Source organism: Scatophagus argus, chromosome 14 (assembly GCF_020382885.2).
Source record: "Scatophagus argus isolate fScaArg1 chromosome 14, fScaArg1.pri, whole genome shotgun sequence".
Classification (NCBI taxonomy): Eukaryota; Metazoa; Chordata; class Actinopteri; family Scatophagidae; genus Scatophagus; species Scatophagus argus.
In genome coordinates, this window is record NC_058506.1 from 3158470 (window position 1) to 3182615 (window position 24146).

At 40.0% G+C, this 24146-nt stretch overlaps 1 protein-coding gene across 3 annotated transcripts; it reads left to right on the forward strand.

Moving 5' to 3' along the window:
* Positions 1–366: 366 nt before the first annotated feature.
* Positions 367–23930, forward strand: slc8a2a (solute carrier family 8 member 2a). 3 transcript variants are annotated; one of them, XM_046410718.1, is made up of 14 exons: positions 367–576; positions 8925–9022; positions 12988–13398; positions 13547–13684; positions 14107–14334; positions 14421–14699; positions 15417–15848; positions 16395–16756; positions 18259–18362; positions 18890–18907; positions 19718–19830; positions 20514–20613; positions 21224–21496; positions 21682–23930. In XM_046410718.1, the coding sequence occupies exons 3-14, from the start codon at positions 13051–13053 to the stop codon at positions 22056–22058; spliced, it is 2772 nt and encodes a 923-aa protein (XP_046266674.1). In that variant the 5' UTR covers positions 367–576; positions 8925–9022; positions 12988–13050; the 3' UTR covers positions 22059–23930. The 3 variants fall into 3 exon arrangements, with proteins under 3 accessions (XP_046266674.1, XP_046266673.1, XP_046266675.1); XM_046410717.1 differs by lacking the exon at positions 8925–9022 and having other exon boundaries at positions 368–576; XM_046410719.1 differs by lacking the exons at positions 8925–9022; positions 18890–18907 and having other exon boundaries at positions 369–576; positions 21682–23929.
* The last annotated feature ends 216 nt before the right edge of the window (positions 23931–24146 follow it).

Genomic DNA, 24146 nt, shown 5'->3' on the forward strand with positions numbered 1-24146 from the left:
TCAGTCGATATACGATTTAGACGATATATCGATTAATAAACTGTAAATATGTCCGGAGTAGAATAAAGACGACTGACCGGCTCTTTATACACAGATCTATCAGCTTTGCCGTTGTGCCCTTTTCACTGCTTGTGCTGCCTTCAAACATCCCTCGAAAACAACTCGGATAAGATGTTCATAAAAACACAAACAAACAAAAAAAACAAACGAAAACAAAATAAGCCATTTATCACCGTGCTCCTGGAATAAAAACGAGCTTTTAAAGCTTATACTCACAGCGTACTCACTGACCACCATATTTCTGTTATTATTTTCGACCATAAACACTTAGCCTGAATCAGCGTCAACAAATCGCTTTCACAGTTTCACTTGGGAGGAGACAGTGAACGCAGCACGTCATTCGCCGCGTGGGCTCACAGCATCACCACCGTTAGTTAACGGCAATGTGAGTTAACGGGAAAGTTCACTTTGTGAATTCAGCTGTGTGTCGAGACGGGGATAGTTTTACCACGCGTGTGTTCCCAGACTTTCAGAAGCAATGCCAGCCTGTGGTGGAGCCGTGCCATAAACTAAAAGGTAAGAAACAAAGGGAAGGGAAGAGAAGAGAAAGGAAGGAAAGGAAGCAGGTGCGACGGATAAATGGGCATTTTGGGAGACTGCTAACGGCTACGCCCTCGTGACCTTTCTGTAGTTTTAACTGAGAACATACTGATATTAAACGGGTAAATGATCACCACTGCTGTACATCCCATGGACGTACACTGTTATTCAGAGAAGCGGATTCTTTAAAGTCTTTCAGAAAGACCGGGTTACATTTGGCTAGGACCTCATAGTAAGTGCTGTCTTATTGAATCCTGTCTCGGAGGAATTACATGTTTATGATTCAGTCAGAAAATGCATATTGTAAAGGTATGAATCCCTCACGGCGTGTACTTTTTGGTCACTGAACACACTACAAACAGGCTACACCAACTGAGAGCAGTAGTTCATCGGCACAACTGGATGAACTACCATATGGCCAAACAAATTTGGGCCAAATTTTTCAACATATGGCATGTGTTTCAAAATGTGTTTAGTTTTGGAAACGCTTATCATTTGAAGCTGTGTTAGCTATGGCACATCATGTAACGTGGTTGATTGCAGAAAAACCCTGCTGCAGCTGGACTGCATGTATACATGGCAGTCCATATCTTCACCAGATGGCTTGCTACACTGCCCTGCCAGTGTCTTCTATCTGAAGGCAGAAGTTTAAATTAAGAATGAGACTTTAATGTCTTTAGGATTGTGTATTGACATTTGTGAGTTCCTGATGGACACTTAGGAGGTCCCATTGATTTTATTCTGAAAGACCACTCTGCTTTCTCCTTGGCATTTTCTGATAAGGGCTGAACCTCAGACCTTACAATTAACTTACATAAAAGCGTTGTTCATTTAGGAGATTGGCTTCATTGCATACAGTATCCTGCTCGCCCATCTCTTGTGTCCGTGACGGTAGTGGCTGCACACAGGCCTGTTAAGAGCTGGTGATGTGTGAGACAGGAGGCGTTGACTGCAGATACACCCCCAGTGCCAGTCCATTAGATTTGATTGCGTATGTGATAACACATATATCGCTTTTCAGATGAGCATCCAAAAAGACAACATGATCATTCTTTTGGTTTTTGCTTTTTTTTCCTAAAACTCACCCACGTTGATGGGGCATACTCTGATGTTTCTCATAGGTTATGGCCATATCATTAAATTAATAAATTAATAAATATTCCTAATATCTGTGGTGTTTAAGAATGGATTATAATAAACTTTGGTTTGTTTCAGGACCACAAAATATGTAAATAAACAAACAATAAAGCAGACCATATTTTGAGGTTTTTAAATGTAATAATGACTAAAACAACATACCACAAAACACTGTGGTAATTACAACAAATAGCGAGTCTATGCTGTACAGAGCAGAAATGATAAGTGGATTGTTTAGATGACAATTGATAAGAACTGTTTTTATACTGTTTTTTCAGTCACTTTTCACCAAAACAAAAACATGAGGTTTTACCAACTTCTGAAATGTGACTGTTCTCTTGTCTTCATTGCATTTTTCTTTTGTATCAACTTAAATTTTATGAATGGGTTTTAGGCTATTGACATTGTTATATACAGTATTTATTTTTGGGCTTTGGGAAAAAGTAATGGAAATTCTTAACGATTTATTTTTTAAAACTTAAAAAATAAAATAAATATATCCATCTCAAAAATAATTATTAGTTGCAGCATACAGTTTGTATCTGAAGGCTGTCTTCTAAGCACGGTATGTATTGAGGTTCGGAAGTTAAATCCAAGCAGTCCACCACTAAGGCTCACTGACACTTACCCTGAAACGCAACCTCTCCCCCACATATGTGACGGCTCAGGTAAACCAATGCTGCAGCATTGTATGCAGGCACCGATATGTGTGCCATCACAGGTGCCACAGGACAAAGGGCCATACTACACCTCACGTTTCTCTCACATTTCCTTACGATCGGTCAGTATAACTCTCCCACTGAAACCTTTTCCTCCCACTTGATTTAGGAGAGTCCAGACCTGCGGATGGGGCTCGTTTACCCCGAATGATGTACTAAATCATTTTGTTGTAATGGTGCTGTAATGACTAATGAAGGCCAGAAGCCCCTGCCACATGCTCTAGGATCAGAGAAATAATGTAGTTCAGCCACAGCTGTCAGACACAGTTTTGTTTCGTTTCTGGTAGCCTTGTTTAGCTGTCATTATATAGCTTTAAGTTGCAGCCGTACACATGTTATAATGGATAGTATTTACCAGCATCCCTGTGTGTGTGTGTATGTGCGCATATGTGCGACTGAGTGAGGAGGGTTAGTGCCTGTGGGGGTCTGTTTTGTTTTCATTGACTCCCTAGTCCATTGTGTGTTCAGGCCTGCTGGCTGCCTCTGCACATTTTGTTAACATTTTGTTGGTCTAAACTAGATTGTTGCCCTGTATCCAAGCGGTCAATGTGAAGAATAAAAGGCACTACAAAATTGTTTCGAATGGAACTCTTGGTGAGTGGATTGTTCACTTCTTCTTGCTGTCATTTTTTTGTTATTCTTTAGGTTGCTTCACCATGTGATGTCACCCAGTTAATGAAGAGTATGAGCAGTATGTTAACTTAGACCGGGCAATAAGTAAAGATTTTTTTCTTAATGAGTCACACCAGAAAAAGCGCTCCGTTTCAGAGATTAGGGATTGCTCATATAGTGACAGTCTGGCACAGCAGTGCAGTTGCTGCAACACTCAAGCAGTAGTGTGTGTACAATTGACACCATATCACTCCTCACGCCCAGCGGTTTGTATATTATACAGCAGCACGGTATAGTAAAATAAAATTATATTGTAGTTATTTGGATAGATGATCAGTGGGAGTGATCAGTTTTGCATCAAAAGTTTATTAAATTATGATTAAGTAATATTCGAGTACAAAAAACAAACATGCCTGAGAACAGTGTTCACAGACCATGGCATCTCTGCAGCAGTGGAACTGTTTTCTGAAAGTGTGGACTTAGATACTGGACTTGGCCATTTTGCGATTTCAATTAAGTGTGCAGGCATAGTATATTTTGTCTGTTATTGATGTTTCTGACAGTATCCTGAATATTGCATAACTGTTGTCCCTGTTTGGGTTCAAACTGAAGTTGAGAATGCTGTTCCTTCTAAGGTGACAGTGGTTGGGCAGGGTGTCTCAGCCAGGTAATGGAAACCACAGGAGCTGCTGTCTGTTGGCTGTCAGTCGTTTGTCTACCCCCTTTCTGTCCAGCTCACCTTCGGCCCCATGCGGCCTCTCACTGTCCACTTGCCTCTTCCTCTGCCCACTGTCTGAGGCACACGTGGAGAAATCGTAGGAAAAGGAAGTGTATAACGTTCAGAGGCAGGGTGACTTGAGGGGGAGAAACAAGAGATGAGAATGGCTTAGAGATGTCAACTGGATTGTTTACCTCGGAGTCAAAGTGATTAGTGAAGAACATTAAACTCCCTATCTAACCCCGAGGTCTCAAGGGGTGTCTTCTTAAATCTCACTGGATGTAGTTCATGTTTAACCTGAACTCACCCTTGGATGTAGTGGCATTTGATGATATTGATGTATATACCATAAAACGATTGAGGATAGTGTCATATTATTTATATCGTGATAAATCAAATTGGTCTTTATTTGTGTTGTATATGGGGCGGTGCAGTGGTTAGCTGCACCACCTCATAGCAAGAGGGTTCCAGGCCCTTCTATGTGGAGTTTGCATGTTCTCCCTGTACTTGCGTGGGTTTTCTCTGGGTACTCCGGCTTCCTCCCACAATACCAAAAACATGCACATTAGGTTAATTGGTTACACTACATTGTCCCTAGGTGTGAGTGTGAGAGTGTGTGGTTATAGAGGATGGATGGATGGAAGTGTTGTATATACATGTGAGGCTGTAGTTTGCAGTGCTGTTGAACTGGATTGCATGATATTAAGAGGTGTTCCTAATGTTTTGCCCAGGTTATTTACATAAATGAGTACGTATGAGTACATATTAGAAACACGCTTCAGTATCATGCGGTCCAGGCCAAGAGCACCACTCTGACCTCAGTAATAAACATGCAGTTGAGTTAATTGGAAAGTTTTGAGGAAAACAAAGGCTGTTACAAGCTTTGTGAAGAAAGAGAAGAGAGAACATGTAAGCTGTTGCACTGGATTGCATTAGATCATATCGGTGTACCAAAATAAAGTGGCCAGGGTGTGTGTGTGCTTGTGTTTGTGTGTGTGTGTGTGTATGTGTGGAATGAAATAAATAAAACAGATAAAATTGAAGTTCAAAAAGAAAGAAAGAATAATCTCTTAATATAATCTAAAATAAAATATCTAAAATACGTCTTCTATTTGAGCCCATTGTGGTTGATGTTACAACTCAGTCATTAGAATTATTTTACTGTGGATTTTTATTTGAGTTTTGCATTAAAGTGCTGAAGTAGCTTAGTAATTTAATTTGCTAGATCAGCCAAAACAGAGATTTCTGCCTGGTTATATTATACCTATAAACAGTTTCTTTATGATTAGAACATTTATTATGTCACAATATGCTATACAGTATATCAGTACTGAAATATAACGTTGCATATTTAAGGGGATTATATCCGTATTGCTCATAGCTAGTGTCAAAAAATGACAATCAGTGTGCTTGCTTTATTAACAATGTTTCAGTCTTCAGTCTTCATCAGACATTTTTTGTACATAGCTTTCAGGAAAATAGAAAATTCACAATTGAATTGTACATAAATAGGGCAGAGAAATGGAGCTGAACTGAGCTGACTGAAAGTAGATCACCATACTTGAGGAACTGAAAGCATGGCAGCGTGCCTGCCGTGCTGTAAACTAAACCTTGTGCTCAGCCAAGCTTGCACTGCTGCTGTCCAGATTGATGGTAATTTTGACCTAGTCGATACAAGGGACAATCAGAGACTGTGCTCCACATGGGTTGTCTTTCCCCTTTCTCCGTCTACATGGACTTCTCGAAAACCAATTAATTCTACGGGGTACTGATTGAACTGTGGTAGTTAATTTATAGACCGACTAACTTCACGTAGTGCAGATATATGGTAAAGCATTTTGTAAGACTTTGAGAGCTGCTACTGTTGAAGTTTAACTTTGTTTGTAGGTAAGAAAATTCAAGGGCAAGACAAGTCAGGGTGCCTCCGTTACAAACTGCAATAAACCAAATGCATCCACATCTAAATTGTTAGACATACTGTCAGTTTTTCCTGCTGTGAAGATGTCTGCGTAAGCCTCCTGGTCACTTGTGTGTAAAATATTTCTGTAATTTACGGCTTACTAAGTTCATAATAAATTCATAAAAATGCAGATTTTTATTGTACAATTAGCTATTAATGAACAGCTTTATTTCTATTTTTGAGACACTTGGTCCTCCACAGTTCCACCTTCTAAAATCACTGTAATGCATTTATCATCAATGCATCATCATTCATACTGTCAATCAGTTATCTCTTAAATACAAAATCAGTTTAATAAACTTAAAGTTTAGTTAAAATTAAAGGAGAGCCCAGGCTAAATGTCCTGTCATTCAGTGCTTGGAGATTATAGAAGAGGTATAATAATGTGAAATGACTAAACTGATGTGAATGTATCAGTGGAACCACTTGTAAGAAGTGGGGGTCAGGTTTCCTCATGCATCCTTTCCTGTAGCCAAATATTATGTGAGCACGCAGCTTTTTCCTTAAATGTGCTATCATTTCTCAATGAAGCTTTTTCCAACATTATTATAAAAATGTCCTTTGTCTGAATCACAAAAGCCATCACTTTAACAGACAGATGAAGCCAGCAATGTTACGTGTAGTACCATGGATATACCATTATATGTAGTTTTGACTAACCAACCGGCATGGAGCAAGCCACTCTAAGGTATGAGGGGAACGGGGTGCCCGAGAACTGGCAGTATTGCATCAATGGCTGCTTCAGCTGATACCAAAGAAAATGAGACAGTTATGCTGATCAGTGATCCTTGTTAATAATCCAAACCCTTTTTGTGTGTTTTATATTTTGACTAACAACAAAGTGAAGTCATAACTCAAAGGTTTCGGAAGTGGATCTAGAAAGGCTGATCTGATGTACACACTTTCCTCTTTAGTCTGTCTAAATGAAAGTGCATTCTTACATTCAGTCCTGTATCCAGTGACTAACATAACTTGTGTGTGTGTTTGACATGTTTTAAACTTGCTTAAACATTTGCAGAGATTATACTTGTGGAAAATTTCGTGTAGTAAAAACAGCTTAACTAGATAACTTGTTAACAAACCCTGGGCCAAAAGTTAGGGCTTTTGTTGGTAAAACTTCAAAATGTGGTGTGACTCATTTGTAAAGATGGATATTAATAACCTACAGCCTCTGGTGCAAATATACATGAAAATCCTCTCAGGTTTGGAAAGCACCTTTTTGTTTTCTAAATGTAATTGACAAACGGCAATTCATTAAGTGACAGATATTCCTATTTCTTTTTTAGAGACAGGGATGTAGTAACATTTTGAAATTTCATACCAAAATCCCCCCAAATTGACAGACTTAAATGAGAAAACAGATCTGTCTTACATAATGTAATCTTAACACAATCCAGCATTAAGTATTAAAATTGGGAAAGGTTTAATGCACAAAACACATTTGTTTACAGTAAAACCTTCACATGATATCTTTCATGTCATATTAGTGGTTTGAACAGTCTGTCTGTCCGTCTGTGTGTGAGACTGTGCGGCTTGGTGGATTATCTTACACTCTGATTCATCGGGTTCGTTGACAGGTCCATAACAGCAAGCCAAAGCCCAGTGTTGCTTATTAAAGAGATGGATCTCTTTCCTTTCTTTACTTTAACTGCAAGCAGAAAGACATTTAGTGACTATCTAAAACCTGATTTTTTTGGAGCTGCAATCCTTGAGACCAAAAGGAGAAAAGTTTTTGGATGAATTCCTTTGGCTCCAAATTCAGAATTGTCTCTTTTGCATTTCTCAAAATCTGACCATGCAAACCAAGGCCGTTACCATGGAGATAAGCAATTTTAGAACAACGTAGGATAGCAGCAGAAGAAGTATTTAACATGAAAACACGAACCAACACAGATAAGGGCTTCACCTAATTAGCATTTAGCACCAAACATGCACTTCAGAATTTGGTGCACATCCTTTCTGTCCTAAAAATTAACAAACACTGTACATTCAAAAATACACTATACACTAATGCCTTTTTTTAACGTCCTTAAAAATCTCTACTACACATGTTACATCAGTCTCGATGGACATAGAAGACAACATATTTTTTTTTAAACAAAACATAACATAATTGCAGACAGCTACAGTATTATCTCCTTTAACAATTGCGTTTTACCATGTACAATGACCATAAAGACTGTTCTAATCTATTCTAACATGGGGCTTCACTAGTTGATTTAGTGTCTAAGATAGAGTGCAAACACAGGCTCTTATTGGCTGTCTACAAAATTTATACATGGCATATTATTGGTTTGGGTGGCACAGTGGTGCAGTGGTTAGCACTGTCACCTCACAGCAAGAGGGTTCCAGGTTCGAATACCAGTCTCGGCCCTTCTGTGCAGAGTTTGCATGTTGTCCCTGTGCCTGCGTGGTACTCCAGCTTCCTCCCACAATCCCAAAAGCATTAAGTTAATTGGCTATTCTACATTGCCCCTAGGTGTGTTTTGTGTGTCAGCCCTGCGATTGACTGGCAACCAGTCCAGGGTGAACCCCGCTTCTCGCCCGTAGTCAGCTGGGATAGGCTCCAGCACCCCCTGCGACCCTGACGGATAAGCGATATAGACGATATAAACATCCATCCATCCATCCATATATAAACGGATAGATGGATGGATGTTATTGGTTTACTTGTGCAGAGAGCTTATATCATGGAAAGATGATCTTTCCATCAATTTGCATAGAAGTTAATGTTCAAGCTGTGGTCAGTGCAATTTCTTCCTGTCTGAGATGGCCTGGTGATTGATAAAGTGTGTGTGTGCGTGTGTGCGTGTGTGCGCGTGTGCGTGTACTGGGAAATTGGACCAAATGCATCAAATGTCTTTGGATTTTTTTCTCTACAGTACATTACATTGTACATTTTTACAAATGTAATGAGAGCTGAAACCACAAAATGACTGCACTGCATTGTCAGATTGCATTTGTTTTCTGGGTGATTTTTACATTCATTATGAAAGTACACACTGCACAGCACTTGGTAGCTACGTGACAGTAATGGATGAACCACTGGTGAATAAGGTAACATGTACCACCCGCCCTTTGTTTTCCTTTTGTTTTAGTCTATTTGCTTGTTTGTTTTTAAGTTCATTTTCTGCCTTTTCTTTTTATGTTTTTGCATAAATCTGTCTTCTATGGTTAGTTTCACAGCCATATTAGGGAGAAAGGGATGTCGTCCAGAGGTTCACTGCCATTCAAGTGGGATTACCATCAGTTAACAGGACATCAGAAAAAAATATTGTAAGTTACCAACTATCCTGACAGTTAAACATCTGAAAAAATGTATGTCAAGTTTAAGAAGAGTACATTTGATTGCTATTATTGATGCTTGAGTTATCAGTTTTTGCCTCACCTTCACACATGAATGCTCTGCTTGTCAAAAGGAACACGGCCTCGTCTTACAGTAGCCCACTCAGGGTACAGGCAGGAAATATAAACTGTTAAAGGTGCTAACTGTCTTTCTAGCTGACACTCCTACTAGTGTAAGGTAACCCCAGGCAATCACTTATCTGTGGTGCTGACAGATAGTGGCCATGTCAGAGGCAGCCAGGGGAGATGAACTGCCACCCAGTTCACCGTTTCTGTGTACTAATAGGACTCAGAGACCACATACCTGGTAGCCCACAGCCTTTCCCCATATGGAAGATTTTGTTATTTGTTGTTCACTAGCCTCAACTTTATCCATGTATGACTCTCAAACCTCTTGCACCCTTTGTTGAAGCAACAGTTGGACATTAAAGTGCCCAGTGTGCCAAATCAAAAAGGATTGACTTGAATCAGTGTCACTGCAGAGGAGAGCTCTGATCTGTTTAATGAGGGCAGTAATCAGGCTGTTTATCTCCTACTTTACTCAGTCTCAACTCTGGAGAGGTGCTTGTAGGTGACATGAAAGGAAGAGATATCCTGCTATATTTAGGTGAATGCATTAATCAATAATGCATACAGTTCTTCCAGCACTGACCCCTTGATTATCTAGCGCTCAAATGTTGCATTCTACAGATCATCTATGAAGAAAATGCACCATTTATCATACAGAACAAATCTGCATTGGGACTCTTGCAGATATATAATAGTAATAATAATAAAGGATGTTAGAAATGTCTCTTTCTTGTAGCCCAGGTGTGGGTTAACTTCACAAATATTGAAATGTTTGGTCAACATTTATGACTTTGTATAGGTGGTGTTTTGTGAAAGTTTTTATCTGTGTGTGTACTGCAGCTTTTCTGTTCAAGTGTTGACTGTCATGGTAAAAACAAAGCTGGTGCTCTCAATATAGACCAGCCATATTATACCATTTTAATGAAGCCACCATATAAGAACTGATTTGACAGGAAGGTGTACATTACTTTTTCTCGTCTCACATCACTCTGCATTATTGTCCAAATATGAATGTTGAGGAAGTTATTTTTGGTGAGCCTACCCACCTCAGCACCCGCCGGTGTAAGGTGGCCCTCTGTCTGAGGTCGTGGTAACCATAGCAGGCCTTGGAAAGTGAAATGCGATGCGACGGGCCCTCTGGGCTGTGTTTCTGAATCACAACTCCATAATGAGCTGGCAGAGCTCAAGCGGCATCAAAGATGCAGCACCCCAGTATCTGTTTCAACTCACGATGTACAATAGTGCAGTGTCACCTGTACAGGGGGAGTGAACGTGGTGGGCTCAGGAGGCATACAGAGATACTGAAGACTTTCTACCACCCATGCATCCTCGCACCAAGCTCACACTGTCACACATGTGTCTGCTGCACTCATCGTTGGTGCTTTGACATTGTTATGTCTTCCTTTAATCCAAAACACACATTAGAAGTGCTCTAAAATAACTGTAAAATGTTTCAAATGTAAGATAACTTTATACATTTAAGCATGAACACATACACACACTGTGTCTTGGCAGTGGTTAGAATTTGATTTGAAAGTGTTGTAGTTGAATTTTTGTTAGGGAATGATGTCGGTATGACCTGTATTTGTAAGCAGCAAGATGCTGTAGCTTCACCGCTCAGTAATGAGTCATAAGACCTGTAATGATCAATAAATAAGTTATATGTTTTCTCACACAAGGATTACTCATGCAGCTTACCAGTGATGGTTGTCAAAGATCACCTTGACAGATTAAGGTTATTGTCAAGTCAGTCAGTTTTATTTATATAGTACAACATCAAAAATAACACTTCCTCAGTGCATTAGCAGTAATGATTTAGACAACAAAGAAAGTAGGGAATAAATAGCGATGATAATGTGTTTGAAATTGTGCCAGATTGCACTCGTCGAGTGCATTAGAAAATTCTCTGTTTTATCCTCAGACATCATGTCAGCGTTAGCTGACATAAAGAAAGTGTCCATCAGGACAGCCACTGGTTCTCACGAGACACTGACTTTTCAGAAATCTATAAAATTCATTTTCAAGTAACTGAGATCTTGACACAGCACTGCAGTTAAAAAAAACAACTACATGAAAAAACACTGCCAGAGCCATAAATTAGAGCTTAGTCATTCTTAGCACCAGAGCTCGGTGATTAGTGCCAGAGAATGATAACCACTGGATCTGCATGGCTTAACAACCTGGCTGTAGTTTCTCGGGGGTCATTTAGATATGCTGTTAAGATTACTCTGTCGGGTCAGTTTACTTCTAACAGGCCTTTGTGTTGGTGGGGATGGTAAAAAAACAAAATAGCCTGCATCCTGTCTAACTGTGCAGCACTCTTACAAATGACATCCACTGAACAGGGATGAATAGAAGAGAAACGATGGAGCAGGCTTTGGTTTTAGTTTTACTGGGTGAAGAGATAGTGGTATGAGAGTCAAAACTGCTTCTCAATGTCCTGGGCAAATGGGAGAAATTGTGGTAAAATATTATTTGTGTTAAAACAAAAAACAATTCACAAATTTGGTATTTGACAATCCAAGAATGAGACTCAACAATCAGCTAGAATACCTTATTGTACATTAGCTGTAGTGGTGGCTCAAATGGCCAAAAACTGTACCCAAGTAGAACTGAAACTAGTCATCAAAATAACAATTTGAGTTAGAATATTAAGTTTTTACTGAAAAAATTACTTGAGTCGTGAGTAATTAAAAACAAAGAAGAAGAGAAACACATCAGCACATTTCTGTCTTTTTCTACTAGTCTTTGATGTGAACTGTAACATTTCAGCCAAAGATGGTTTTTCTCAGAAATGTTACACTGTTTTTAAACTTTGATAATTCCAGTATACATTTCTCTATAGATGTCCCAGTTGTCATCACAGACAGCCACATGTCCGGGTCTCTCTGAACTCATGAAGACAATAAGATTAGACAGTCAGTAAATCTGTCATATTACTTTGTTGAAAAGGGCACATATGACTCACTTAGGCTAATCATTAGGAGATGATGCTGTGATGTTTCATCTTTGTCTAATAAACACTGGTATGATCATTTCCTTACTTCAAATTGAAAAAGACCACCTGTGTTTGAAATGTTACATCAGCCATGTCCACACGACATGAAAGTAGTCTGGCTCGTCTTCTTTCTCCTCGTCAGACTCCAGAGTGTGAACATTCTTCAGAAAACAGTCAGTGAGTTAAATACAGACCACTCTGCGCCCACACCATTAGCTTGAATGTTTACTTTACGACAGAAGTGGTTGGTTTTAAATGTACTTTCTGTGTTATCAAACTGAATAGCATGAACGACAGACACACCTACTGCTGTCTGTCAGCTCAGTGTCCTTATGTTTTCCTGATATCCTACTAACTTCACAACCGGAAAACCGGACCCCACAGAGCTGTGCGCCATCATCTCGTCTGTATTAGCTGCTTTTATACTGCTTTGAACCTTACAGTGTCAGTAGTATAACAGGGTGCCAGTAGACCTGGGACCAGTTGATAATTACTGAATGATGGAAAATCTATGTCATAATCCATGGTATTGGACAAATTTCAAGTTTGACCTAATGTTGTGAAATGAAAAGTCAGAGACAGAGATTATAAATCACCCTCTGGAGACTATGAATTTCTGTCAAAATGTGAAAATCATGCAATCCATCCATTAGTTGTTGAGGTATTTCAGTGTGGGCCAAACCAACTGACCGGCAGTCAGAGAGACCCCTGTATAAAAGTGGACAATCGTTAGAGAGAAACAAGGTAAACTAACAGGTACTGTTAATCTTTCACATCTCACTGTGTTTCTGTCTTAGAACAGTCTCCCTGTCTCCCTCTGTTCCTCCAGGTGAATCCTCTGACCCAGCACCTCCCCCAGTCAACCTCAGGCCCCTCCTGACTCAGGTTCATCATGGGACCTCTCCCCGTTCACCTTTCCGTACTCGTCTTGCTCCTTCTCTCCCTCCTCCTCCTGGCCCAACCCTGTAGCTCCTTCAGGCCCCAGGTTGTGGAGCGAGCCTCTGGCCCCGAGCAGCCTCAGGCCTCTGGTAATGCAACGGGATCTGGCAAGCGAACGTGTTCGGGTACTGTGGTGTGTAAGCCCGGAATCGTGCTACCAGTGTGGTTGCCACTCAACCCTCCCTTGGGGGAGCAGGCAGGGAGGGCAGTCATCTACTTCATCTGTCTCATGTACATGTTCTTGGGGGTGTCTATCATTGCAGACCGCTTCATGGCATCTATTGAAGTCATCACCTCTCAGGTATTATTCATACTTCATACTTATGTCCTATATTGTAAAACTTTCACTTTATAATCTTTCAAGTTTTGAATGTAGTCACACTGGACTGCAGTAAGTGGAACTTGTATAATGACATCTTTGACATTTTCACAAATTTCTGTCCTTGCAGGAGAAAGAGGTGACCATCACCAAACCCAATGGTGAAACTACAGTAACAACAGTGAGAGTCTGGAATGAAACTGTGTCCAACCTCACACTCATGGCCCTGGGCTCCTCGGCGCCTGAGATCCTCCTTTCTGTTATTGAGGTACGCAAGGCATTTTACATCCTTTTAACATGTAACCTCCCAGGAAAATTTTGAATGTGCTTTTAACACTTCTTTGAGGAAAGCCTGAAATTTTCCGACATTTTTCCTATTCCTTAAAAAATGTGCAAATAACCCTTGTGCAGGTTAAATTAAGAAATGAACTGATAAACAAATACATTTAAGACATAAATTAAATGAAAATTAGGGTAAACTGAGGGGACCACTTGATATTAATTGTAAGACATGACAACTGCCACTTGTTTGTATAGAAAATCTACATTCTGACTATCACCTACTTCCGTTTTTCTTTTTTTATCTATATATTCAGGATATTTAATATTTGAAAGTCTTGTTACCTTAGAGAAGGTCTTTGATTTTGTTCTATGTGACAATTGTCTTTTTTGTCCCTTAAATGTTGACAGGTGTGTGGGCACAACTTTGATGCAGGGGAGCTGGGCCCAGGCACCATAGTGGGCAGCGCTGCCTTCAACATGTTAGTGATAATCGGTCTGTGTGTGTGGGTGATCCCAGATGGGGAATCTCGCAAAATCAAACACCTGCGAGTGTTTTTTGTTACGGCATTCTGGAGTATTTTTGCGTACATTTGGCTCTACATCATACTGGCTGTCATCTCACCTGGGATTGTAGAGGTATGTTTATGATGACTGTATATACATGTATTTCTAGTAGATCAAGTGTGTAAATCATGTAATGCTCACATTGTCTGTATTACCAGGTGTGGGAGGCTGCAGTGACGTTGCTTTATTTTCCGGTGTGTGTTATCTTGGCTTGGATCGCCGACCGTCGCCTACTCTTTTACAAATACATTCACAAGCGTTACCGTGCTGACAAGAGGCACGGCATTGTGGTGGAAATGGAAGGTGACCTCGCCCCCAAAGGCATTGACATGATCATGGATGGAAAGTTGTCAGATGTCAGTTCGTGCCCTGGAAACTCCTCCAGTGTGACAGTCTCTGTGCAGACAGGCAGTGAACTAGACCAGAACAAAGATGAGGTAAGACAAGTGGCTTCGGGAATAATGCTGTTGTAGACACACATCGCAAGATTGAAGATTGAATTGTGTGAAATCATAATCCTTCTTTTAATATCAGGTTTGGCATCTATTTTTTGTGACCCAAGTAGAACTAAATAAAAAAGTGATTGTTTTTTTCACTCAAGTTTGGTTAAGTTTTTTCTTAAACAGAAAAGAATACTTCTCAAGTATTTTTAAAAGTCAGGAAAGAAGAAAGCTGCTCACAGGGGAATGTTTTCTGCCCTGAAAAGGGTCATGTTTTTCTAACTTTGAAACTACTTAATGGGAATTGAAGGGGACTATTATGTTTCCTGAGGCCAGTAGGATTCACTCCCAGCAGGAGTCTGCATGGCATTAGTGCAGACAACAGGACCCATAACAGTGGGAAGTTGAGCAGCTGGAGGCTGAGCAGCAGGAGTTGAGAAAGATCCCTGCATTTGTCTGCAAATTGCACTTATAAAAAAGTTTGGTCCGAAGAAACACCAGTACTTTTGCCATTACAAAGTAAGATATGCCTTCTCATTCTGCTGTTGAATCCCACCAAACCCTTTGCATAAACTTACTGCATACCCACCTGTATAGTCACAATTTAAATCTTCTGTTTTAACTGCTACTGCTGAACAAGCTCTGATGTAGTTTGTGTTTTCAAGACCATTTTTACAAAACACTTGACAACAGCTGGTTTCCTCTCTTGAATAGGTAGTCCGCATCCTGAAAGACCTGAAGGAGAAACACCCAGACAAGGACCTGGACCAGCTGATTGAGATGGCCAACTACTCTGCTCTGGTTCACCAGAAGAAGAGTCGTGCCTTCTACCGTGTCCAGGCAACACGTATGATGATTGGTGCTGGGAACATATTAAAGAAACATGCTGCTGAGCACTCACGTCGCTCAGGCCAGGGGGGTGACATGGCCACATGCTCACACATTTGTTTTGAAAGTGCCCAGTATCAGTGCACAGAGAATTGTGGTTCTCTGAGTCTTGGAGTTATCCTTGAAGGGGGCACGGGCCAGAACACATTTTATGTGGACTACTGTTCCGAAAATGGCTCTGCCAATGCTGGAGCAGACTATGAATTCACTGAAGGAACCCTGGTCTTTAAGCCAGGAGAGACCCGCAAAGAGATCAAGGTGAGCAAGGGGAAAGGGGTCTGTGTGAAAGGTAGTCATCATAGTTAAATCTGCAATGTGGAACTTTTTCTGCCCCTTCTGGCACTGAGAGTATGGCATTACACAAACAATGTGGAAATGCTTATAACAATGCCATACATATTTGCTGTAGCCTGCGCTGTCACTGGTTGCTCCCCCCTTCAGCTCTGAAACGCATTGCTACAGGTGTGCGAGCGCAGGATAGTCATCATATACATTTTTACTACAGCTTCTTGAATGCAATGGAGATTTAAGATAAATGATTTGTTGAGGTCACATTTTTTCAGTGTAATAAAGTTCAGGGTTGTAATATTTCAGACCCTGTTTCCTGTTCACTGTCAACTGCCAAATAAGCCCAAAAATGCCTCATATATTAAGTGACATTGCAAAGCTAACTTAATACAAAGTTACGTGACTGAGGTGACCTGCTTAGAATTTTTAAATGTTGTTTTGTTGTGATCTGCATTAAAAACATGATGCCCTCCTGCACCCATGACGTGTGATCATACAGTACTCTGCGTTCTCTAGGTGGGCATTTTAGATGATGACATCTTTGAGGAAGATGAGCATTTCTTTATGCGTCTTCACAACCTGAGGTTAGAAGAAGGTGGAAATGAAGACACAGGAAGTCCACCCAAAGGTAGACTAGTTGAACCGCTGGTTGCCACCATCACTATCTTGGACGATGACCATGCTGGGATCTTCACCTTTGGCCAGCAAGTTCTGCGAGTGAGTGAGAGCACTGGCACGTTGACAGTGACAGTGGTGAGGAACTCAGGCTCCAGGGGCACTGTTGCTGTGCCGTACCATACAGAGGACGGGACTGCTAAGGCTGGAGTGGACTACGAGGAGACCAGAGGGGAGCTGGAATTCACCAATGAACAGACCAGGTAAGGCACAGTCAGCACTCAGAGACAGTGGCTGGGAAGAAAGACTTAAGGAGCCACGGAGTCTAATGGATGTATTTCCTTAGAACACACTTAGGACACTCATTACAGCAATTACTCTTTTCCAGGAAGGACACAGTGTCAGACACTGCAATGCTTATGATTGCATCTTCATACTTTTGACTGTGCTATGTAGTAAAAGGATTTTACATTATCAAGAACCCTCAAACAAGTAATAGGATAAGGCTTGGCAATATGATTCTGACAATTCCCATTATCAACAAAGAGCAAAAAAAAAAAAGCCAAATAATATTTTAGCTCCTTTCTTCATACTTTCTGACTCCCCCCACTCCACCCTAAGCCCACTAGTTCTTATCCAATACATATATCTTTAAAAGTTTTCAAGGAAAAAAGTTTTCATACAACAGCTGATCACTGTATTTTTTTTTTTTTAGTCAACAGTACTAAATTTGCTTGGGACCTTTTTAAGCCCTGGATTTGGTTCATTAGGGAACATTTTTGGCAGATATACAAAGAATCACAATACTTTGATGATCTTCAAAACAGGCATTTTATACATTTTTTAAAGTCTGGCCAACTTTTTGAGAGTTAAATAATGGACGAACTGAAATATAGTCTCTAATAATTACCACAAACACATGAGACGTTGATCAAAAAGACTACTGTTCTCTTCTTTAAAGCAGCAGTATTAACACAGCAGCATCAGTGTTTTGACTTTGGCCCTTTAGTGCTTTTAGAAAAGGGGCACCTGTGCCTCACTGAACGATTGCTATGGGTTATCAGTCACCCACTCCAGGTGGAGGAGGTCCTATTAGACAGAATTACCTGACGACTTGACACCCAAAGATAATCCTGTCCCTGATCAGGTGTGGGAACCTCCAGTCCCCCAATGTAAGCTGACAGATCATTTTCCCATTAAATTTTCAGCCTATATAAGCTGTGTTTTCACATGGACTAATTGTACACTTAGGGAAAGACTCCATGTTACATAACATGGCACATCAACAGCTTGTGCACATTAAAGTATGACAGCATGTAGATTTCAGTTAATGGAACAGAGGTTGGTAGCCTTATTATTTAATTTCCTTTCTTCTGCTGAGAGCATACTTTTATGTGTACTCTCCTTCCTAGTTGCCAGGAAGTTGTAAAAGTTTTCCACAAATTAATTATACAGACTGGTATTGTTGGGTATTGTTATGCAACAAGTCATTTAGTTCAGCTGTGTTTTTTTGGCACACTGACAAGCAAGAGTATATACTGTGTTTGAGCCTGAATTATTTAAAGGTCCACTGTGATTAATTATTTAGGTCACTTCAATTTGTGATGTGATTTAAATTGTACAGCAAATGTGGAGATATTCTATATTTATGCACCTTATTGATCATTGTATTTAACAGTACTTAATTCTTTGTTAAAGAAAAAAAACATGTTTTCATCTGTGTGTGTATGTGTGTGTGTGTTTGCTTGCATATCTTGCATATCAGTCAGGTCTTAAAGGTACATATTATAAATGTGGAGGAGTATGAGAAGCAGGAAAACTTCTTCATTGTGCTTGAGGACCCCAAATGGTTGAAGCGAGGACTCTCTGGTAAGTGTGTGTGTGTAAGCATTAATGTCTGGGTGACTATTATTTTCCTGATTATGGTATGAAGTACGAGATGACAGCGAAAGAAAAGTGATTCATTCATTGACGTAACATAAAATCGCACACTCCAAACAGATAGCGGCAATATCCAGGTATCAGTATCAAAACAAAAATGACTGCAGTAACACAGGCGGCTGCATGTCTGGCACCTGCGTCAGAGCCAGTAACAGAAGATTACACTCTGCCATTCACTCTGTCTCTGTTTCACTGTAGCAAAGTCCCTACTGCCACTAATAAATTTAGTATCCTTTATTTGCATGTTACCTGTGCCCACAATGTGCCAAAAGGGTGCTGTGGAAACTGGATATGTGCTTCTTTATTTACATGAGCTTATAACATACAAAAATGTATTTCATTAGGAAATAGTGGGAAATGCTAACAGTGAGTGTGCACTGTGCCACTCTGCTGCATTATACCTTGAGAACAGAGTTGTTATATTGTATTGAAACATTGTCTGTCTGTCTTCACAGCACTGCTGCTAAACCAGGGTAAGATAGTTTTGGGGGGATTTGTGGTGTTAAAGGTGCAACATGCAGCATTTATTTAAATACCTTATTACTATGACATATAAAATCTGCCTATGCTGTAAGTGTGAAAGTTGTAAGCCTTAGCCTCACACCATCAGCAGTACAATTTGTGTGTTTCTCAAAGGATTTTGCCACATTTCTTTTGTACTCCCTGACAGTATGCATGTGTTTGTTCTGAGAAGAGGAGTAAATGCATGGATTTATTCCGTAATTGCCATTGTTAAACACAAAGCTTCAGCTTCATTTATGCTATGTCTTGATTTTTGCTGTCATATAAATAAATTAGAATATTATTACTTTTATTTCCTGCTGTCTTTACTGTTTGTGGTCAGTGCAGGCAGGATCTGTCACTGCACAACCAGCTGCTTGCACTGTTTGGATGGGGCTAGGGTGCATCTGGTTATTGCTGGGATTTGGGCTAGTCCATAGGACCAGCATTGGGAGTGTGAACCAGACCTGTCAGTCCTATGGTTTGACTTACAGATGAATAATGTTAAGGCTAAGTCTGTGATTGGGCTCTGAAAACAGAAAGCCACCAGTTTCAACAGGAAATACACTGAATTATGGAAACAAGATTCTTTAAATATCACACACAGTACCTTTAAAAATGTTAGACTTTGAAAGAGTGTACAGAGTATGGAATGTTTTTTTTATTTATTTATTTTAATGCTTGGTTGTGTGCCTATCCTGTTTGCTGAGGTTTATGTGTCTTTTGCAAACAATACAATAAATTATCATCGTTATAATAAAAATGTCTGTGCTCCCTGACAGGCAACCCCACCCCTGAAGAAGAAGAAGCCCGGAGGATCTCTGAGATGGGTAAACCCATTCTAGGAGAGCACAGCAAGCTAGAAGTCATCATAGAAGAATCTTGTGAATTTAAGGTGTGTGAGTGGCTGTCATTACACCAGCAGTAAAGCAACCCTGTACTCAGTGACAAATAGATTCTTGAATGCAAGGGACGGGCAAGCATATTTCATGTAGTCTTAATTTATGACCTAAATATGAACGCTGCAAGGGTTGTTGCAGTGTTGCAGACAATGTGGGAAAGTATGTGTATATGTGACCTATTTCTGCCCTCTTATGCATCAGACTCCCAACGGAGTACTAGACCAGGTACAGTTTCTGCCAGTTTCTCTCATCTCATTTTCTCATTAAAAACTCTGTGCTTTTATTATAACAAATACTATTGTATATTCACACCATCTTCATCTTTTCTCATGCATGATGTGCATCTTGATTTAGGATGCACTGTATCCCTGTGTGCCGTGTGTGACAAATCTGGGTCAGTCAATTCTAGATTGAATTCAAACTGTGCAGAACAGTGAAGCCTGCGTTTTTGCCAAGAACTACATTTTCTTCCTTCAGTACATACAGCACAATATATGAGTCTGCTTTGTTTACTCAGGAGAATTAAAGCTTTTATCTTTTGACCAGTCTCCAAAAGAGATTGTATAAATTTTATTATTTTATTTGACGTGGATGTGAACCCATCTGTTTTGCGTATACTAATATGAACTATAATTACTTTTGCGTCATTACTAATGTATTTAATCTGTTGTAACAGAACACAGTGGACAAACTCCTGAAGGACACAAATCTGGCCTCAGTGATTGGCACTCGCTCGTGGAGAGAGCAGTTTATTGAAGCAGTCACAGTCAGTGCAGGTCAGTGGCTATAATGTTTATTTTCTGAGTGCTTCTTATATTTATTATTTTTTAATCATATGTTTTGTGCAGCAGCTACAAAATTCTGTCTCATTTGTTTAAACCATACAAAGTTGTGTGAAAACATGAAGCTGTTTATGGAGGAGTTTTGTCTTGGTATTGACCATGTCCAAAAGGTTATGCTTGAAGACTTCCCGGCTGAAAGTTAGATGTGTAGATCAATACAACTCTGATGTCTGCCCATTAAACATGGGACTACTACTATAGAAACCATAATGATTTTTTTCACATTAGTACAATAGATCCACTATTAAACACACTTTACATTCAAAAGAAATGGCAAAAGCTACCCAGGTATATTATTCTCCACCATCTCCACATGTCAGTCACTTCCTAGGTTGCCTGTAGGTATGAAGACCACCCCATGCCAAAAAAGTTGCAAATATAACGCAATAACACTGTGGGGCTTAGAGTGAAAGTTAAAGAGGCACAAAGACAATTAGACAATTAGTTGATTAAAATTCAGGCATGCTCCTGATTAGCCCAGAATCTGATAGCATCATTTGTGGATGATGATCTGCCTTTTGATCACTGTGTTTTCTTTAAACAGGTGACGAAGACGAGGAGGAAGGACAGGAGCAGCGAACACCGAATTGCTTTGACTACTTCATGCACATATTGTGCATTTTTTGGAAGATTCTGTTTGCCTGTATCCCACCCACTGAGTACTGGAATGGCTGGGCATGTTTCATGGTGTCAATCTCTGTCATTGGTTTCTTAACAGCCATAATTGGAGACCTCGCTTCCCATTTTGGCTGCACAGTTGGCCTTAGAGACACTGTCACTGCAGTGGTCTTTGTAGCACTGGGGACTTCACTTCCTGGTAAGTGATTTTACTAGTGAGTCTCAGTTTTCTTTTGCAATACAGAATATATTCCCATATGGGAGGTATACACAGCAATGGCAATTCAATTTATTCCTGAAGTCCAATCTGGGGTAACAAACACTGAAAGGTTATTATGTGGAACTACTGAACCATTTATTTTCAAACTTCACTCTTTTTTCCAGATACTTTTGCCAGTAAAGTGGCTGCCACTCAGGACCAGTATGCTGATGCATGTGTGGGAAATGTGACAGGAAGCAATGCGGTTAATGTGTTTTTGGGCATTGGAGTGGCCTGGACTGTGGCTGCTGTATACTGGGAAGTCAAAGGTAAGGTCTTCCGTGTGGACCCCGGCTCACTGGCCTTCTCCGTCACACTCTTCACCATTTTTGCATTCTTCTCAATGGGAGTGTTAATGCTGCGCCGCAGGCCGTCCATAGGTGGTGAACTGGGAGGTCAGCGGATCCCCAAAATCCTCACTTCACTGCTGTTCTTTGGACTCTGGTTCCTATACATCCTCTTCTCCAGCTTGGAGGCCTATTGCCATATACAGGGCTTCTGAGAGAGCACAGCTGGGCAGAGCAGTGACTCCACAACATCAAACACTCATCACAAGGACATTAAGCTGTACAGTACGGTTACAGTAACTACTGCTGAGATCATCGCTTGACAGTTGCTGCCATGGTTATAGACACACTCCAGACTCGTACATGCAAATCTGTTAGTCACATCCACTGCCGGACAGCTCCAGTCAGTACAATTGACTGTGACAGCAATGAAGTGGACTCATATAACATGTACTGACTGTCTCTGATACATGGCCAGCATGTACTCTGTGAAGTCACAGATGCTAATGCTTGATGCCAGATTTCATTTTTTTTGTTCTTCTTTTTCCTCACACTTCAAAAGGCTGGCTCAGATTAGACTGCCTAATATAGTATTTAAATCGGAAAATCAATGACAGCTGCTTTTACACAGATGAGCAATGTAACTGATGATATACACCAAGCTGCCCAGATACAGTAAGATAATGGTTGCAGAACACCAGTCTGTTTTGTGTTGTAGCAGGACACCTTTGAATGTATCATCTTATATCATGGCTACCACAGGCAAAAGTAGACGCTGTGTTAAAACTGTCATCCATTTTTAAAGTTAGTTTGTTGTCAGTAAGCATTAACCCATAATCGGGTCTGTTTGAACAGTTGAGGTTAATTGGTAACACAGGGCAAAGCAAAAGTACTGTTGCTATGGCTACAGTTACCTCTAGATTTTGTGCACAGATTTAGCTCAATAGTTAAACCGTTGACTGGAAGTGCTGTCTTGAGTGAGTTGTCTTCGTGTATAATTTTGAATGGAACCGCCACATAATTAGAAGCAAGTGTTTTGGCTGCAGTATAAATACTGAGCTCAGTTTGGTGACTAAACTGCAGTCTGGGAGATAAGATGTGGTTGTGTAATATCTCTCACTGACAATCATTGTGCATCTCTGTTGAGTTATGTGACGCAAGGCATTTATTGTAATGTAATGCACCTATTGAGTTTGATCTCAGTATAAGTATTGAAAATAGGAATGATCACAAGTGCACTACTTATACCAATATTGAAATGTATAATTCACAACGAATTACACAGGGAATGGATTTTGTAATAAGCTGAGGAATAGTATCTGCCATTGAGTGTTTCTGTTTGAAAGTGATGGTCCATTCACCCTTGAAGTCTTATCTGTTTATTTGTCAATGCTGCAATTTAATGTCTTTGTAATTTAATGTATTTGATCTGACATGAACAAAAACATATTGTAATTTATTGTAAATTGTCATACCGATAATTACATTGACATTTTAAATGAATGTGTCGCCACTGGATCCATCACCTGCACTTGTTCTGCTGTATCACTTTCTCATTAGTGCACAAGAAGAAGACAGATTATCTTAAGACATGCAATTGAAGACATTTGCTCTGGTTTGGGTCACACTCACTTTAATACATATTATGCCCTTAAATTCTGAATTTCATGTTAAAGACAAAAATGTTATTTTAGGATTGTGCATCAACTTGTTTTTGTAGCATACAGGTCATTTTACACTAGAGGTGAAACATGGAGCGGAAGTTTTTTTTTCTCCTGACCATTTTCAAAGTTTTGGCATTTGTAATGGTCGTTTGGGAATACAAATAAACCACATGAACAAGAATGAATAAGCATCAGTAAAGCACAATTTCAGCACTATCTCAAACCCTAAGTGGTTGTAAATTATATCATAGAGTTTTGTTAACAAGGAGTGAAAGTACTGCCGTTTAGGTTAATGTTTTATAGTCATGAGTGGCAGTTTGCTAACAGATTAGCAAACAACTATTCAAAATGTTTAACCCATGGTGGTGTCCACCGCCTCTAGTGGAGGCCGCCTTTGTGGACGTAATACATTCTAAGTCAGAGAACGTAAAGTGATCAACAATAAAGTGTGTAACGTGTGACGCTCTGTTGTTGCATTCATCACTCACAAAGGGAAATGAAGCATATGAGCAACTTGGACTCATTAAGTCACAAGTCACAGAAATAACATTGGAGGAGTCGCATTACACATAGAAAATATAATTAATATAATATATATTAATTATATTATTTGAATATGTGTCACTTGTGCAGAATAAA

Excerpts from the sequence above, each read along its gene's own strand:
- slc8a2a (XM_046410718.1), top strand. The coding sequence starts at position 13,051 with ATGGGACCTCTCCCCGTTCACCTTTCCGTACTCGTCTTGCTCCTTCTC. Across the intron at positions 13,399-13,546 it reads TTGAAGTCATCACCTCTCAG|GAGAAAGAGGTGACCATCAC; the intron begins GTATTATTCATA and ends CTGTCCTTGCAG. Across the intron at positions 19,831-20,513 it reads AAGAATCTTGTGAATTTAAG|AACACAGTGGACAAACTCCT; the intron begins GTGTGTGAGTGG and ends CTGTTGTAACAG.